The sequence below is a fragment of the Myotis brandtii genome, unplaced genomic scaffold (genome assembly GCF_000412655.1).
Source record: "Myotis brandtii unplaced genomic scaffold, ASM41265v1 scaffold704, whole genome shotgun sequence".
In the NCBI taxonomy this organism is placed as follows: Eukaryota; Metazoa; Chordata; class Mammalia; order Chiroptera; family Vespertilionidae; genus Myotis; species Myotis brandtii.
Genome location: NW_005370762.1, coordinates 838066 through 856738, shown reverse-complemented (window position 1 = coordinate 856738; position 18673 = coordinate 838066). Strand labels below are relative to the sequence as shown.

Below are 18673 nucleotides of genomic sequence, written 5' to 3'. Positions count from 1 at the left end.
CTTCCCTCCCTAGTCCCCATGGACGGTGAGGTAGCTGGGTGTTTATAACAGAGGAGGCTCTGAGAATGGAAGCCAGTGCCCCCTGCCCATATGTGCATATAAAAATACATGCCTGTGTCTGGAGCATTTGGCCAAAAGAATTCCACACTTAGATTCTACGGTCAGAGTAGGGAGGACCAAGGACATAAAGATTTCTTGTTCAAGATTTCTGAATCGCAGTGTGGGTTTCCCCCCTCTGCTATATGGCAGTTGTCCTCCAAGCCTTTGCTCTGGCTGCTTGGCAGTACCTCTATCTAAAGTGAAATAATTTCCCCATGTGTGGATTGAAAATTTTTGGCATCCGGTGCTGGCTGGTGGAGGGTCCGTTCTAAGAGTTGAAAATACTTGCACACACATCCTCAGGCCGTGGCAGCTTCCTGCCTGGGCAATCCAGGCTGGCTCACAGACTGGAGAGGGAAACTGCAGCCAGCAAGGGAAGCTCGCCAAACTGGGAAGACGAGCAGCAGAGAACAGACTCCATTCTGGAGTGTGACCATCTCAGCAGCTGGCGCAGAGGGAAATCATATCTGCATCCAACAGGGATATGACGAGGGTGTGGGGACCCGTGCAGCAGCTCTGGGGCTCTGGGAAAGGGGTTCTGTGACACACATCTGTAACCAAGGTAGGCATGAGCCATGAGGCCTCCCAGCCTCTGCCGCCTGCTGGGCACCAGGGAGTGGGTCCATGGGCAGTGGAATAGGGCCTGTGTGCAGGCTCCCCTAGCAGTGAGGGGGTTTAACAAGCTAAGTGTGGCTATTGCTGACACCAATGTGCAATTAAAGGTAACTCCAGCCTCCTGTTTCCTTGGTTTTGCTCATGCTGGCAAGATGGATGCTCACCGATTAAGCACTGGCCAGGCCCTGACCAAGGATCTAGCAATAAAGGACACATCCCTGACCAAGTCATTGCAGGACAAATTACAGACATGCTGAATAGCTGTCACCTGTGTCTTCCTCTCGTCTACACTAGGTTCCTGGTGCCACCTGTGAAGGTCCAAACCCTTTTCTTTGGACCTTCAACAACTGACCCTAAATCAGTGATGGCGAACCTATGACACGCGTGTCAGAGGTGACACACGAACTCATTTTTTTGGTTGATTTTTCTTTGTTAAATGGCATTTAAATATATAAAATAAATATCAAAAATATAAGTCTTGCCCTAACCCGTTTGGCTCAGTGGATAGAGCGTCAGCCTGCAGGCTCAAGGGTAACCAGGTTTGATTCCAGTCAAAGGCATGTACCTTGGTTGCGGGCACATCCCCAGTAAGGAGTGTGCAAGAGGCAGCTGATCGATGTTTCTCTCTCATCAATGTTTCCAACTCTCTATCCCTCTCCCTTCCTCTCTGTAAAAAAATCAATAAAATATATTTAAAAAATATATAAATCTTTGTTTTACTATGGTTGCAAATATCAAAAAATTTCTATATGTGACATGGCACCAGAGTTAAGTTAGGGTTTTTCAAAATGCTGACATGCCGAGCTCAAAAGGTTCGCCATCACTGCCCTAAATCATACTTCCAGTTTCAACTCCTGCTACTATTTCCTTACAAGAACCCTATGGTCAGGCATTCAATTTCCTGATACTCATTGAATGTCTGGGCCCATTAACATCTCTGTATCTTCACACATGCTGCACCCTTTGTGTGAAATGTCTCCATTCTTCCTCAACACCCAGCAAACCCCTATCCAACCTTCAACACCTGGCACAAATGTCTCCTCCTTTGAGAAAGTGGGCCCTAAGACTTCTGTTGATTGATCATCTCTGAAGTGTCAAGCAGTGCTAGGAGCCTCACAGGCATTGCTTTCTGTGTTCTTAAAGCAATCCTGCTTGGCTGATGTCCATTTTACAGATGTGAAAAATGAGGCTCCAAGGACCACAGAAACTTGTTTAAAGATACTCAGATGATGAGTGGCAAAGCCAGGATTCAGTCAATCAATCAATTAATAAATCATCAAATACTGGTTGTGTTCCTACTGTGTATCAGGCACCCTGGTTATAGTGGAGGAAAGGGCGGATGGAATTCCTGTCCTTCTATTTAGAAGGAGAACAGACAATGTGTAAGTAGCTGTGTTTCCAAAGCAGGAAGTCAGGTGGCCATGGATTTAAATTCACAGTGTGCATCTCTGCTGCCTTTGAGGCTTCCTGGGACAGCTGTCCTCTGTCACCACTTGTTACCCCTGATGGTGAACTCCCAGGGCGAGAAGCTGCGCCCTACTCATCTCCGTGTCCCGAGTGTTATGCACAGACCCAGCTCCAAGAGTGTGCTCTTAAAAGGCTTGTGTGGTGTAAGATCAACGGCTAGCGGACTGCCTGGGTGCCAGGTGAGAGGCTGAGCGTGCGGACCCAGGGCCCTGGCAGACACAGCCTTCTCCTTACCTGAGAAATATCCATGACAGAATCACAGCTGAGGGGCCGGGCCGAGGTCAGGTCATTGGAGCCTAGGAGGGTGGAGATGACCCCATTCTGGTCAATGCGTCTGATCATGGTGCCATCCACGAAGTAAATCAGCCCTGACTTGTCCACCGTGATGCCTGGGGCAGAGAACACTCAAGGTTAGAGGTGGTCACAACCCACCTACTCATGGAGCTTGTGGGATGACAGAGAACCTCCTCTCCATGATTTGATTAGCTCTTCTGCACATCATTTATTCCCCTTCTAAAGATGAGGAGACACGCCAGAGGTGTGGAGTGGCTTGTTCAGAGTAGGGATGAGAACCCAAGTCTCAAGATTCCCCTCCATCTTGTTGCTTCTGGGGATTTTTACCTACCATGTGACCCATCCACAAACACTGGACTCATCCCTTCTGGGGGCTTGTAAGCACCAGAAGTAGCGATAAGGAGGATCATTTTTCAATATCAAAACTGTGAATTATTTAAATAACCTACTTTTGAAGACCTGTAATTAAATTATACTAATCACATCTCCTTTTCGGTAATAATTTTTTTTCCTTCCAAGATAATCATCTTTCATGTTTTTCTATTACTACTCTGGTTTCATAGAAGTAGAGAGCCCCCCAAAAGAATCCTTTGTATTTGTATAGAGAATATTGGTGAAGTTAATTTCTAAAAAAGGCACGCTGAAGAGAAGAGTCAAAATTATGACTAAAAATCATCTGCTCCATTTGCTAGACTGTCCCAGACTGTCCCACCCTGCTGACTTCCTCCCTGACCAGCCGTGTGACCTTGGGCTAGTCACTGGAAAGCTCTAGATTTGTGTCTCTGCTGTTCAATGAAGGAATTGTTCTAAATCTGTATTTCCCACTCGTGGATGTGTGTGCAAACCCCCTGGGAGTTTGCTAAGATGCACCCCCAGGCAGCTGTTGAGAAAATGTCAGTGGAGCCTGAGCAGGTATCTGTGTTTTTGACAAGCACCTTGGGTAATAATGATAGAAATCAAAGTTTGAAAACCTCTCTAGTCAGTCAGTACTTCTTAACCAGAGATGTGCCACAGAATTACCTGAAGAGTTTTTTCAACATATACCTGCTTGGCCTCACTCTGGGAAATACTAATTCAGGGGGTGGCTGGAACAAGGACCAAGGCTTGTTTCAAAAATGCTCACAGTTAATATTGACTTCTACCTCAGGTCCAGAATCCCTGACGTTAGACACACCCCTCCAAAATGGAGGATGGCTCAGGGTGCTGGGGCTGAGCCACTGGCAAGACATGCCCTTGTGCCCCTAGGGAATGACAAGCCTGAGAGGGTTCATGATGAAATAAAAGAGATTCTGTGTTTTGTTCTGCTCAGTTTTCTCTGGGGAAGGAACTAAAAGAAGGGGTCTGCAGAAGCTTCACAGAGGTGGAGACACTTGAAGTATCCAGTGGTATAGCCTTGGGTGAGTCACTCCCCTTCCAATTTTCAGTTTCCTCATCCATAAAATGGGGATAATACACCTGACTTGTAATCGTTAGCCCTCCATAATTATTAGTGACTTATCATTATGAGAACCTGACCAGCACTTTGTGGGTTTTAAGGCCCTTGCTCTCAGGGTCCATGTGTCTATGACAGGTCAGAGGGTGGTTTTAGATACTAAGGGCTTCTGAGAGAGCCAAGGCCACAGGAGCAGTAGTTCCTTCTTCCCCGTCCTGGGCTGTTCAGGGCTGGAGAGTGATTTCATGCCGAGGACCAGGCAGCCTCAAGGCGGGATGCCTGTCTTTGGTCCCTGCCTAGAATGTGAATGAATTACATTCTTTAAGTACTGAGACAGGAGTTTTCTTATCTGCCTGGCTATGCTGTCTCTCCTTCCATCTGCTAGGACTGATGAGTGCTCCATGAACAATTGGGTTTCTTGTTTACAAAGTTGGCTGCACAGGCTAATAGAAGTAATCTGTCCTCTAATTAATTACTTCATTTTGTCTTCTTTTGTTGTGCTAAATAGATGAACAGCTTTTCTTCTCCCTGTTACAGAGTGTCTGCATATTGTGGCACCCTTGTCATTTCTATTTGGGTTAATCACAGGCTTTTGGGCAATTTCACTGTCACTATATCTGTGTGTGTGTGTGTGTGTGTGTGTGTATGTGTGTGTGTGTATGTGTGTGTGTAGGGTGGAGAACACACCTATGTAGAGCAGGGATTTTCAACAGGTGAGCTGCAAGATTTTTTAAAACATGCAATACCTGACTATTTAGTCAGGGGCACTGACCTCTTTTCCCTTAGATTGTCAAATGAAAAAATGACAGCAGCCACCATAACAACAGCTATCTGTCTGGTATAAATGAATCAAAATTATATCTTTTTTTTTTTCAGATCGGCAAAAAAATATAATACATTTTTTGGTGTACCGTAGAATTTTAGTGATTAGTTTATGTGTGCCATGAGATGAAAAGGTTGAAAATCACTGCTGTAGAGCAACTGAGAAAGACCCAGAGAGAGTAAAAAATCTCAGAAAAAATCCCTGGTTTTAATTCATAGAGTAAAATGTTGCAACTGAAAGGGGGTCTAAGGGATCATTTAGCCCAATCTGCTCATTTACCAATGGGGACACTGAGGCCCAGAGGAGTGGCAGAGCAAAACCACAATGCAGGGTCCCTAAGTGTAAGCTCTTTCCACCCTATGCTACTCTTTTAGTATTAGGAAATCATATTTAGGAGGAAGATTAACCACAGATGTCACAATATTTATCTCACAGAGTTCCCACCTGACCACTGCAGGTATGTGGTAGAGATATAGAATATCATATAATATATGATATGAGGGGATGTCATATAACACAATATAATATAGTATAATAATTATAATAGGAATCCCCATTTATGGGATGTTTATTATGTGACTGATACCATTGTACTAAGTATTAACATTCCTGATAATATTTAATGTGTACTACAACTCTACAGTATCTCTCTATTTCATAGATGAGCAAAATAAAGCTCAGAGAGGTTAAGCAACGCACCCAAAGTCACTAGGCAATGACTGAATTTGAATACAGGACTGTTTGTTTTCATTAGCATCTAATGGCTTTGATTTGAACCAGGCCCTGAAATCTGGCACTACTTACTAATACAATCACTCATGGCATTTTTACAGGTTATCACATGCAATATATTAATTTTGACCCTCAGAATGATCCTAGGGGGTGGACACAAGAGGTATTATTACCACTGTTTTATCGACGAGGACCCTGAGGCTTAGACAGTATAGGTCACTGGCTTTAAGGTGAATGATGGCTATTTGTTGTTAATGTTGGCTTCTTCTCCAAACAGCCTTCCTTCCTAGTCTCCTAGGCACAGGGGCCTCTCTTGGCTTTGGACTCCCACACAGAGTTCTTTCTCCTTATGTCTCAGGAAGCACTTCTGCCCTCTCCCAAGTCAGAGTATTCACATTCAAGTCTATTTTTCCTGCTACAATAAACGTATCTATGCAACCACAAGGCACTGCATCCTCAGTATGCATCATCAGTAAATACTTGATGAATAAGTGGATGAAAAATTGTGATTGTGGGTATGAAGAGGCCCAACTTTTTGTGGGACTCAAATGGAAACTTAGTTAACTCATCCTATAGCAAATGAACAGAGATGATACACTGCAATGATTTTATAACATAATAGTGTGAAAGACAGCATACATGTCCAACTAAAGAATGGGCCATTCACTTGCTGGAACAATATACAGTCATTAGAAATCAGTACGAAGACTAATGGCATGGAGAATGTTCATTTTTTATCAGTTAGGAAGAAAGGTAGGTCACTAAATGTTTGTTTAATGCGATCTCACTTTATTTTTGGTGAGTATTACATGTACCCACACACCTAGAAAAAAGGTTAAAAGGAAAGATAGGAAATGTTAACTGAGAATTTTTCTGGAAGGGAGAATTATGATGTCAACCTTTCTCCAAAGAGTTCATGATATTTTCCAAAATTTTCCCAATAATAAACATCTATTTCTTTGGGAAAAGGAAAACACCCCAAAACATGTTAACTGAAAGTGACTGAAAAACAAAGCCTTACCCCTGGGATTGGTAAGTGTGGCTTCCGTGGCCTTCCCACCATCCCCGCAGCGGGTGTCATCAAAGGGGAGGCACTGGTCACCTGTCCCCGCGACGACCTCGGAGTTCTTGACGAGGTCCTTTACCACCGTGGTGGACTTGATCTTGAAGACCCGCCGGCTGTTGGTGTCAGAGAGGAAGACAGCCCCGCTCATGGGATCTGTCGTCAGGTAGTATTTGTGCGCTGGACTGTGACTGGAAGACAAGGACATGCCAGTTGGTGAGCCCCTTCTTCTTTCCTACCAGGTAGCCAGAGGCGTACAACTTAAATCCAAGCAACAATATCATATGTGGATGATGTACCCATTTTGGGGGCGAGTTCCCCAATTTGTCTGACTCCAGATATGGTGGGTCTAACTCTCTCTCCCACTCTACTATTAATGCCAATGATTGCCAGGCCCAGCCTCAACCCCGTGCCACCCCCATATCAGGTGCTCAATACATGTTTTCTTAAAAGGAATGTCCATGAGGGTTACCATAGGTGGCCTGTAAATCCAAGCCAGGAACACAAAAGAGCTTGACTTTAAAACCACTTAAAGGTTGGACAGTGGGAGGGAAGAGATCAACCAAAGAACTTGTATGGACACAGACAATAGGGTGGTGGAGGCCTGGGGCAGGGGGTGGGGTGGGCTAGAAAGGGTCAATGGGGAAAAAAGGGGACATACGTAATACTTTCAACAATAAAGATTTGATAATAAAAAAAAGAGTTGGACCTATGAACTCTTCTTCCACAGAATTTTCACAGCAGCCATAACCCTTCTTGGGACTGACTGATAAGACCCTGCCAGATCTGACTCCCAGTCAGCGTCCACATGGTCTTCACTTGATACACATGTTATACTTATCAGGAGCCCAGCAGTCTCCCGCTTGCAGTCAGATATAAATGAGTTGCAGGATTAGTTGTAATTGGCAGCAACATCCAATGGAAAATAAACAAAACACAGGAGCGGTGCTCATGATGGTTCCACTCCTGGAGACCAGCCGTGAAGACCAGGCCATGCTAACAGGAAAGTGAGGTCAGACCTCGGCGGCACCCAGGCATCGCAGAGACAAGGTGCTGCCTCTGGGCATAGGGTAGGAAAAGGCACCGCTTGGAGTCTGCTCTCTCTGGGTTTGAGGTCTAGCTCTGTTAGTTCCAGGTTCTGAAACTTGAGCAAATTAGCTGGCCTCCTGAGCCTTAAGTTTTCTTCATCTACAGAATGGGGATGTTAGCAGCTACCTGGCCAGTGTACTATGAAAATTACATAAAATCATCTGTGACAGATCTCCAGCATCATGGCACCTCAGAGGTACTCCACATCAGCACTGTTTGATGACTAGCCATCATGTCTGTTTTTGCATGTGGAGAGGACTAGAGCAGCGGCCGCCAACATTTTGGGCCTCACAGACCACCAGTGGTCCGCGGACCACTGGTTGGCGATCGCTGGACCAGAGCGTAGGTATTTCTTATTAAGCTTGACTTTTGCTATTACATGGTACTGCTTTACAATTTCATCAAAGTCTAGGCCACATTGGAGTTGGACTCATAACTCCTGGGAGCTGTTTCAGTTCCTGTACACGGCCTGGTAACCCTCAGCCCTCAAACTGCATCTCAGTACTGACAGCATCCTCTAAGTCTCTGGAAAGTCTTCTAATTCAAAGGCATCTGTCTGTTCAGGTTGGATGGCCTGGCACTGGCCGGGGGCATGTATTTCAGTTTCAGACTCGGTTCCCAGTCCTGGTTGGGGCACGTGTGGGAGGCAACCAATTGATGTGTTTCTCTCCCATTGATGTTTTTCTCTCTCTCTGTTTCTCCCCTCCCCCTAAATATCAATGGAAAAATATCCTTGGGTGAGGGTTAACAAAAATAAACAAATAAATAAACAAATAAGCCTAATAAATGGCAGCTGGTCTCCATGAGAAACCTCCAGAATGTTTATGTTATTGCATAATGGAAAAGCCAAGAATGGCAGACATAATATTGTCCTGTCTGATCTATTTCCTGGGGCAGTTAAGGACTCTGTTAGAATTAACAGAATATGTATAGCTGGGATCAATGGAGGTGAGTTCAAATGCACTTCTGAACAACAGGCTTCAAACATTTCTCCATGACCCTAGGGAAGAGATCTGGAGGAGATAAGGATCTGTGTTCCCTGATGGGGTCCAGGGAGGAAGATGCCCAAAGGATTGGGGTCCCTGGACTGCGCATGCCCAGTGTGGTAGGCTGGTGGCATATTGAGGCTGAAAAGGCCGAAGGCAGAGAAGAGACTGCTCTGGGGAGCACCCACGCAGGCTAAGAGCACCAGCCTGAGCCAAAGGCTATTCCTGGGAACAGTGGAGACAGTAAAGGATAAAGAGGACAAGATTTCAGAATTTCTTTAATCCACTTCTGACATTTACTGATGGGGACATGAACGCCCAGAGAGGGGAAGAGGTTTGTCAATACCCAGGTGCCTGTGAGAATCAGAGCTAGAACCCAGGTCTTCTCACTCTGTTTTGACTTTAGAAAACCAAAAGGCAGAAGAAAAATCCTTTATTCTCTCCCACTCTTCACTTTAGAAATACTTTTTAGCACCTGAGAAAAACAATGAATTGCAAGAGGCCAGGAAACTGGCTTTGAAATCATACCATGGATCTATCAAAAGATAACTAAACATCAGAAACAAAAGACACCCTAACCACAACTCTCTCAACTAAAGATTCTGAGATTAAAAGTGGAAAAAGCCAGGCGCCCAGCCCACGGTCACATGATGAGTGCATGGAAAAGCTGGACAAGCACCCTGGCCTCCCGACTCTTCCCAGCTAGGCCCCCCTACACCCCAGCTGTGTACCAGGCAGTCACCGCCACTGAGTGAAGGTCTTAATGCTGAATGCTAGGTTTTTAATGAAGATCTTCATATGAAATGTACTTCTGTGTTTACTATAAATCTGAACTTGAGGGAACATATCCATACAGAGTTCAGTATTATCCATACAAAGCTCACCGAAAATCTGGTTTAGATTTCAGTGTCAGGAAAAAATATCCCTCCTCTGAGAAGTGAACAGATTTTCCCATTTCTGATAATGCAAACTATGAAAATTATTATGTTTCCCTGTTTATTCTGGCTGGAAGGAGGCTCCGAGTCTAATTTGATATATGACCACATATATGTGTTTCCTCCTTTTTATTTTGTTCCCAAATTCTATTTAATTTACTTTACTGCCTGTGTCTTTGGTTGTTAAGAGGATTGAAGGATTGAATTCCTTTTTGGGAAAGATGGAGACATCATCATCATCATCATGTAATTGTTATGATGATGTTAAAAATAAATTATTATTATTACTATCTAATAATGATGTTATTATTATTATTACCATTTCTGGAACTCCTTTCTGTGCCTGGCACAATGCTAGATACTTTACAAACATCCTCTGTAACACTTACAACAATTTCCATGGGAGATTTTATTAACCTCAAGTTAGAAGCTAAAGCCCAAAGAGATGAAGTAATTTTTTCAAGTTCACACAAGGTCACTTTCAAGTTTTGTCATCTGTAAATTAGATATACCATGAGTACCTAATTCAAAGGATGGTTTGCGGACAAACTGCTTTAATCCATGCAAATCATTTAACCTCTCTCTGCTACACACTAAGAAGCTCTATATCAGTGATGGCGAACCTATGACACGCGTGTCAGAGGTGACACACGAACTCATTTTTTGGTTGATTTTTCTTTGTTAAATGGCATTTAAATATATAAAATAAATATCAAAAATATAAATTTTTGTTTTATCAAGGTAGCAAATATCAAAAAATTTCTATATGTGACATGGTACCAGAGTTAAGTTAGAGTTTTTCAAAATGCTGACACGCCGAGCTCAAAAGGTTCGCCATCACTGCTCTATATACATTTAACATTTGTGATTATTACATTAATACTATATCTCACTATGTAGATATGCATATCATCATTAGTGGATTTGGGATTGGTCTGCCTCTATCTACCATACTAAGACTTCCTTTCATCCCACCTTAGCATCCCCCCTCATGTGCCACTGTGGTCTGAGCCCCGTGTGAGTCGGAGCCCCGTGTGGGTGACTGAGAGCCCCTCTGCAGAGATGCCAGCCACAGCCCCGTCTGCCCATGGCGACTTTCAAGTCACCCACATGTGTGTGAGGCTAGGGGCCTCCGAGGTCACTGTCACCTGGGAGTCAGACGAGTGCTGCAGTGACCAGAGCTGATGGCAGGCAGACATTTCTCTCTGTTGGTCTGATGAGGCCCAATTCTGTCTGCTGCAGTGTCATTGTGAGCCTACATGACAAGTCTACTCTGTGACAAAGTTCCTATTTGGGGATTGCTCTCTGGGTGTCTGTCAGGTCTGGAACTCCTCCCCTGCTCTGTCCTTGCTGGCAAGCCTTCCAGGGGGCTACCTGGCACCCCAGCCATCAAGCCAAGGCACCTGGAATGCCCACAGAAGCACAGATCTGAGCCCTGTCTTCTTCCAGGGCCTTCGCCTGATCCAGATGTTCTCAGGACTTCCCACTGTGACCGTCCAAGTCACTCAACACAGTGAGGATGATGTCCTCCTTTATTCTAAGAAGAGGCAGACTGCGGTGTTCAAATTACTATGCCCAGGTTAACATTTTCCCGATCACTGCAGTCTGTCTCGTCCACTGACTACCAAAGGAGCGGCTGCACTTTGCAGGGATTAGAGGAGCTCAGGCTCTCACCACCTGTCCCCACCATTATTAACGACTTCCTCTCATTGTAACCGATTACCCGCAATCAGTTCCAACCACACAGGGTTCATTTGCCATCGAGCCATCTGAAATTGACACATGCATCTTACCATACAACATGCAACAAGGCAGAGGAGAGACGGGAAAATTCTCCACTGGTTGGCTTACCTATGTCTGAAATCTTTATTTCTGACAGAAGACAGGAGAGCAGGGAATAGAAGAAAGAATGAGGTGTTAGCAGCAGGGTTAGAAGCATTATTAGCAGCCTGAAAACTTGACAGCAATGGTACAGTACAACACTATAATAAATAAAGACTTAGCAGCCATGACACTGATATATTTCATATGGGATATTACTTGTCAGTGAGCTCACTTACAAGCAGCTACATATCACGGAAGAGGCGAGGTTCCACCTGCGCCGCTACGGCTGACTTCGGGGAAGCGGATGAGGTTGACACATGCTGCTGCTTCCACCAGGGCTGAGGCAGAGGGTGGAGCAGTCCACCCCCACCCCCTAGACAGACACACATTCCTGGAGATATACATGCTCACTGCTGTGTCTCTGCCCGTGGTCCTTACCGAGAGTTATTAAAACCTGCAGAACCTGCTACAATGATCTTCATAATAGACTACAGAATGGGAGATATGCTATAATTAGAAGGGAGACAGTAACACAGAGAAACAGACTGGGGCAAAAAGACTCAAAGAAAACTAAATCAAGATGATAATATATTGATCCATTTATCTTTCTTTCCAAATTTCATTGACTCCTCCCTTCCTTACCCACTGTCTTCCATGATCTCTCCGAAACAGTGGGAGGGAGACAGGGGAAATGGGATCTCTTATTTGAAAGGTTGAAAATGGAGGCCCAGAGCTGGTAGGTGTTGCTCAGTGATTAGAGCCTCGGCCTGAGCACTGGATGGTCACTGGTTCGATTCCAAGTCAAGGGCATGTATCTGGATTTCGGTTTGATCCCTGCCCCAGTAGCGGAGTGTGCAGGAGGCAAATGATCGATGTGTCTCTCTCACATGGATGTTTCTCTCTCTCTCTCCACCTCCCTCCCTTCCACTCTCTTTAAAAATCAATGGAAAAAATATCCTTGGGTGAGGATTAACAAAAAGAACAAAAGAAGAAAAAAAAAAAGAAAAAGGAGGCCCAGAGAGGGTAAGTGTCTTCCCCAAAGTTGTACAGCTTGTCTGCCAAGGTGGATTGACCCCCTGTCCATGGCCCTTTCCATCACAGGACAGGAGATGGAAAGACAATATGAGCAGTTGACCAAAGCAATTACACCCAGGGTTCCCTTTTCCTTGGCAGATGCCTCTGCCAATCACACTCATAAAAGAGAGAAGAAAGGCAGAGAATACTCCTGGTGGCCTGGTTCTCATTCAGCCTATTATCTGATTTCCTATGGGTCCACAGAATATAAGCTTCTAATCCTTTTCATGCAAAGACCCTCTCCTTCCCTGTCCCTGCGTGAGTGGGCAAATACCAACGTGCTCCTCTCGGGGCTGTTGTGGCTGTTGGTCAGCCACATGCACTGCAGAATGAGATTCTCAGCAGGCACAGACCTCCAGGGAGTACCTGGACAAGGCATTAAGCCAGAGTGGCCTTCACGGGTCCAGGTGACTGATCTTTGGTGCGGCAGAGCTGCACGATGGCCTTCTGGGTTTCCACCCACCATTCCAGAAGCTGGACCTTTGGCAGGTTTTTAAAATTCCATGGTCAACAGTACTACCTCCCTCGCAGAACTCCTAAACTGAATAGCAGGGGCCTCACAAAAGCGAGATTGCTTTTCCCCTGGCCGCTCTGGAGGAAGGCTTTCCTGCCCAAGGGCTGTGCTGTTCACCTGGACCCCAGCCCAGGAGAAAGCAGCGGTGAAGAACCTGGTGCAGTGTCTCCTGAAAGGGAGAGTGGGGCGCCCCCTATCTGTAACCTCAGCTTCTGGTAACCCAAGAACCCACCCTAAGACAGTGCTGTGGTTGTAAGGAGATCTGGCTAAGGGAGGCATGGGGAAAAGCCACACCAGGCCCTTTCCTGCTCCCTAAGAACGGCTACCCAAGAACCCACCCTAAGACAGTGCTGTGGTTGTAAGATCTGGCTGAGGGAGGCATGGGGAAAAGCCACACCAGGCCCTTCCCTGCTCCCTAAGAACGGCTGTGCTCCGTCACGCCTGGTCAGTCAGGATGGGGAAACAGAAGAGGCCGACTCGGCTGGCTCTGTGGCACCACAGAAGCAGACAGACAACGCCCGGTTTTAGTCCGAGGGCTTTCTCTCAGTATTGGGCAGCTGAAAAAACTGCTCCTCACTCTGAATGTTAAGTAACGGGGCAAAACTTGGTAACACTGGCAGGGGGGCCTTGGCCAGGATGCCATCCCTTGCCCTCGTTAAAAGACTCATGTGATTGATTCCAATCAGTTCGGTGCTAGGAGGCAGAAAGAAGATCCAGGGGCTTCCAAGGAGTTTAATTCTTGGTTGCCAGCAGCCTTCTACGTCAGCTGGACGCCAAGGCTATCTCCCTGTCCCAAGAGAGGTTCGACATTGCAGTGCCCTGTGGGAATCAGCTGCTGCTTCCTCAGGGCCCTCGGCTCAGGTTAGCCTCTGAGCTGGGCAGTGAGAGGTCCCGGATTCTGACAGGTGAAGTGCTGCCCTGGTCCTTCTCTGGGCCTGGTGGGTAAGGCCAGCTGGGCCCACAGGATGGCAAAGGGACGTTATTAGGAACGGTGAGGAAGGCAGCGCCTTATGTACCTCAGCTCCAGGATGTTGGTGACGTTCCCGGAGGGGAAGATCCTTCGGATGTAGTTGAAATCTCCCACGTAGAGGCTGCCGTCGGAGCCGCACGTCAGGGCCACGGGGGCCAGGAGCTTGTTGCCGTCAGCAAGGCCGTTGCAGCTGGGGCAGGAGATGCTTCTCCGGCGCCCATTGCCCATGATGCTCCCGATGACGGGGGGCTGCTGAGACACAAACTGGTTCTCCCCGTTCCCTTTGTGCAGGATGCCTGTGAGGAGACAGAGAACAGAATCACCCACGGAGCAGGGAGAGGCTCTCTTCTGAGGCTGACCACAGAGCTCCCGTGGTGTTGTAAGGAATGCAAGATCTCTGCCTGCCATTCCGGACATCTCCCAAGGCTGCCTCACCCCAGAATGAAACCTTGGACGGGCCATACTGCTCTACGGATGAGATCCTCACAACGACTCTGTAAGCTAACGGGGGTGGGGGTGGGGGGGACAAAGTGGCGTACCTGAGGCCACACAGGTGATGGTAGGAGCAGCCCTAAGTCCGGGCTCTTAGTTATTCATCTCCACGGCCTCTCACATAGACTGAACTCATCTCCTATCCCTCCCTCTGGTCTCTCTTACAGCACGAATTCTCTATCGCACTTGCCTGTTTTCCTCTCTTTAGGCTGATACCATTTCAAGTACAGGGACTGTGCTTGTCTTTTCCCTTTTTGTATCCCCAGTGCCCAGCACAGAACTTGACACAGAGTAGGCACCAATAAATGTTTATAGAAATGCATGAGGGAAGCGAACTCACAGTCTCTTCTCTCCAAGGTAGAGTCAAGAGAACTGGGTTTTTACCTCATTTTGCAACTAACAGGCTGATCCCAGCTCTTGTTGGTCTCTTGACTGCTCTAACTGCCCTTGGGCCTCAGTTTCCCCAGCAAAGAAGGGGTTTCCCTCGATGAGCTGTAAGCGCCATCCCATCTCCCCACTGTTTCCCCTCAGGCTCAGATCACCCGCTAGCTCCTGAATTATTGCCACGGCCACCAAGCTGGACTCGGCCTCCAGCTTCACCCCTTCTGCACCGCAGCCTGAGCGAGTTTTGTTTGCTCCAGTCAGAAGCATCTTAGCCCAGGCTGTCTCCTGTTAGCTTTGTCCTTTGTTGAAGGGATACCTTTCATTTTTATGTAGTCTGAGCAATTATTTTTCTACTTGAATGTTTGTGCTTTTTTAGGTTTTAGGGAATCTCTCTGAGATCATAAAGATATTCTATGAAAGTTAAAGTGTTATCTTTCTAATTTAGATCTTTAATCAAACTTTATTTTGTTTACTTTGTGCAAAGTATGAACTTACGTTTGTTTTTCTCCATATATTGAGCCAATTTCCAAAATGCCAATTTCGAAAACACCTATCCACCCTCCACTGGTAAGTGATGCTCCCTCTATCATATACCAAGTTCCCATGAACACATGGTATATGGAAAAAACCTGCAGTTACCCATGGTATCCATCCTATCCCCCTTACTTATTTCTGTAGTTATAGAACCTGGTGCTTGGCAGGGCACAGACTCTCTGGGGCTGCCTACAATCCCAGCCTGGTGTGCGGCTACACTTGGCAGGTGACTGCGTTCCGGCCAATGTTTGGAAGTGGAGGTGGCATGGCAGCTGCTGGGATGTGTCCTTAGAGTGGAAAGGGCTTGCTCTTAGTCCTTTCCTCCTTCTTGCTGGCTGGAAAGTGGATGTGAAGTTTGGAGCGAAGCAATCACCTTGGACCATGACCTTGGGGATGGAGGCTTGAGTAGGGAAGGAGCCTGCCAAGTGCTAAACCAGCTCTGGCATCTCTAGCTCCAGACTTTCAGGTGCGTGAGAAACACACTTGTAACCTGTTTGCAATTCTGTTATTTTGGCTTTTTGTCACTCATGGCCAAACCTCGTCCTAATGACTACACACAGGTCAGGGTCTGGGCTCCTTGTTTTGTCCCCTGGTATCTATTCATCTGTTCCTGTGCCAGCCCCACACAGTTTTAGATACAATGGCTCTCCTAGGGTAGCTTAATATCTGCTGTGTGCCTCTTTTTGGTTTTTATTTTGAAAATTGCCTTAGCTATTTACACATTTTTATTCTACCATAAGTTTTAGAACGAATTTGTCAATTTCCCCCCAAAATATGTGGTGGCTTTGATAGGCATTCATGGTATGTACAGATTAGGACATCATTGCCGTAGTTAGTGGTCTCATCCCAGAACACAGAGTGAGCTACTGGAAATTCAGATCTGACTGTGGCATCTGCATGCTTCACACCCTCCATATGCCTCTGGATGAACTTCAGCTGCCAAGCCCCCAGCTTTGGCTTTTGCTATTCCCTTCATTTCACCCTTTGCTCAAACCACAGTGACCCTCCTCTCCAATGACTCATCTTTCATGCTTCAGTGCTTGGCACATCCTGTGCCCTCTCCCTACTTGAGACAGGGCTAATCCTGCTGACCCTCTGAGAATCGGTTCAGAAGTTCTGTCCAAAAAGGTACCTTGCTGAACCATGAAGCTGAGTGACATGTCCCTCTTCTATGCCCCAGTGCCCTTGCTCCCTCTGTGATGGCACTGTCCATGGCACAGCATGGAAATTGCCTGGGAAGTATTGGCCTCTGATCTGAGTAAATTCTTGAGGCCTTTCCATCCTGCTTCCCCACAGCCCAGCCGTGACAAGCACAGAGCAGGGACCCCAGGAATGCTCATGGACTAATCCTTCAGACCGATGGATCCCATAGGAGCCCGTGGAATCTGAAGTGTGTGTTTTTTTGTCTCGCAGGGCACGAAGGACATCACACCAAGTCTGGGCTCTGGGGATTTTAGCCACCCACTCACCGCTTTGGATGTTGAGGGCGTGATGTTTGTCCAGGCTCCATCCTCCCAGCCTGGAAGCGTCGATTTCATAGCCCTGCAGCACTGCTGTTCTTTTCTCCCACAGGATCAGATCCGGGCAGGATTCGTACTCATAACCCACGGAAACTGCAGACAACAAAAGGCACAGAATGCACAGTGAGCAAGGTCTCTTCTTTGGCTTTAGATCTGCACGCAAGGCCCCTGCCTGTCTTTTGTAGAAAAGGAAAAAGGATCACATTTCTAAGTGGAACCACATCTATATGCACAACTAACACAGGGATGCTGGGCCTTAATAGCCCTTTTTTGAAGAGTAATCGTATATTATTAGGAAAAAATAAACAAATGTATTAACTACTTTTTAAAAGGACCCAGGTGACTGTATTCCAGGGAAAACTCTTTAGTATAGAAAACACTTTAGGCACAAAAGTCTTTACTGTAGCATTATTTTTCTTTTTGTTTTTTTGTTTTGTAGCATTATTTTTAATAGTGGAAAACTGAGAGTAACCTAAAGGTTCAAAAGTGGCTAGAGGTTGAGCAAACCCAAGTGTACTATGCTCTGGAGGAATATTATGTAGCCCCTGGAAATTATGGTTATAAAGACCATGGGTGACACAGGAATAATGCTAAGTTGAAAAAACTAGTTATATATCATATTATATCTGTGTTAAGAAAAACCATACATCAAAAAATTAAGTGTGAACAAGTGGTTGTATTTGCTTAGATGAACATACGACTTTATTGCTATTTTATCTACTTATCCAATTTTTATTAATGAGAATAGTATTACTTTAATAAAGAAAAACCCAAAATCACTTGTAATGAATTTATGAAAAGGAGCTCAGCGAGGGTACTTCGAAAGCTGGAAATGGCTTTGAGGTTTCAAACTTGAAAATCCCTGGGTTTCACAAGTCACGGCCTCCTTTGGCCACCAGGATGCAGGCTCCCCATGGCAGGCTTCCCAAAGCTGGGTTTGTGAAAAGCCCAATGACTGCTCCATGGAAAGGAACTGTCCAAGGTGGGAATGCCATTTTTGGGCTGACACTATTTTCCAGTGGGCAATATCCTACCACATACACAAGACAGGAGTTAACAATTGGGCAGCCCCTTAGAGTTTCTTTTAAGTACCATAAAAGATGGCTGACCACCCATGGTAGGAGGGGAATATGGCTGGAAAATGACCTTGAGTCCCTTACGCAGGCATAATGCCTCCTACTGGTCATATCAGGAGAGTGAACCTTGAGGTCTCCCTGTGTGGACACTTCCCTTTTTAGCTGGTAGGAGTAGTGTTCAAGATGAGAGGGTTTTCCTGGGGTATTACTCCAAGTCAGTGATTTTTAACCCTTTTCATCTCATGTTGTACATAAAATAATTATGAAAATTCTGTACACCAAAAAATATATTTTTTGCTGACAAAATATATAGGTATAATTTTGATTCATTCACACCAGATGGCTATTGTTGTGTTGGCTGTTGTCATTTTTTAATTTGACAATTTAAAGAAAAAGAGGTTAGTGCTCCTGACTAGTCAGGTATTGCACATTTTAAAAATCCTTGTGGCACACCGGTTAATCGCTGCTCTAAGTGCTTGTAGCATTAGCTCTCAAGGGTTAGAACTGCCAACAGTCCAGCTCTGAACCAATCCCAGGGTCTAGCTCTAATCCCAAAGCACACCCAGCCCCCAGAATCCCAAGGTCTGGGTGGGGCTGGACTCTAGGACAGGTGAGTCACCTTCTGCTTCATCTTTTAAAAAATGACAGCAATAACAACAACGAAGAGAAAACCTCTGTGATTGGAAATGAGGTAAAGAGGCCACAAAGCCTTTCTGAGGAAGGAAGAATCTTACTCCTCAATGAACATGG

At 45.8% G+C, this 18673-nt stretch overlaps 1 protein-coding gene across 6 annotated transcripts in view; it reads right to left on the bottom strand.

Annotated features, from left to right (window-relative positions):
* Positions 1–18673, bottom strand: part of TENM4 (teneurin transmembrane protein 4) — a 384882-nt gene that overhangs the window by 44826 nt on the left and 321383 nt on the right. For 4 of the 6 annotated variants that reach the window (XM_005882313.2, XM_014530001.1, XM_014529999.1 and 1 more), the window contains 5 exons: positions 16797–16940; positions 13964–14213; positions 11387–11407; positions 6484–6716; positions 2416–2570 (listed from right to left, as the gene is read on the bottom strand). In XM_005882313.2, coding sequence (XP_005882375.1) covers positions 2416–2570; positions 6484–6716; positions 11387–11407; positions 13964–14213; positions 16797–16940 — 803 coding nt within the window. The remainder of the gene's footprint in view (positions 1–2415; positions 2571–6483; positions 6717–11386; positions 11408–13963; positions 14214–16796; positions 16941–18673) is intronic. The other 2 variants (XM_014529998.1, XM_014530002.1) reach the window with 1 other exon arrangement.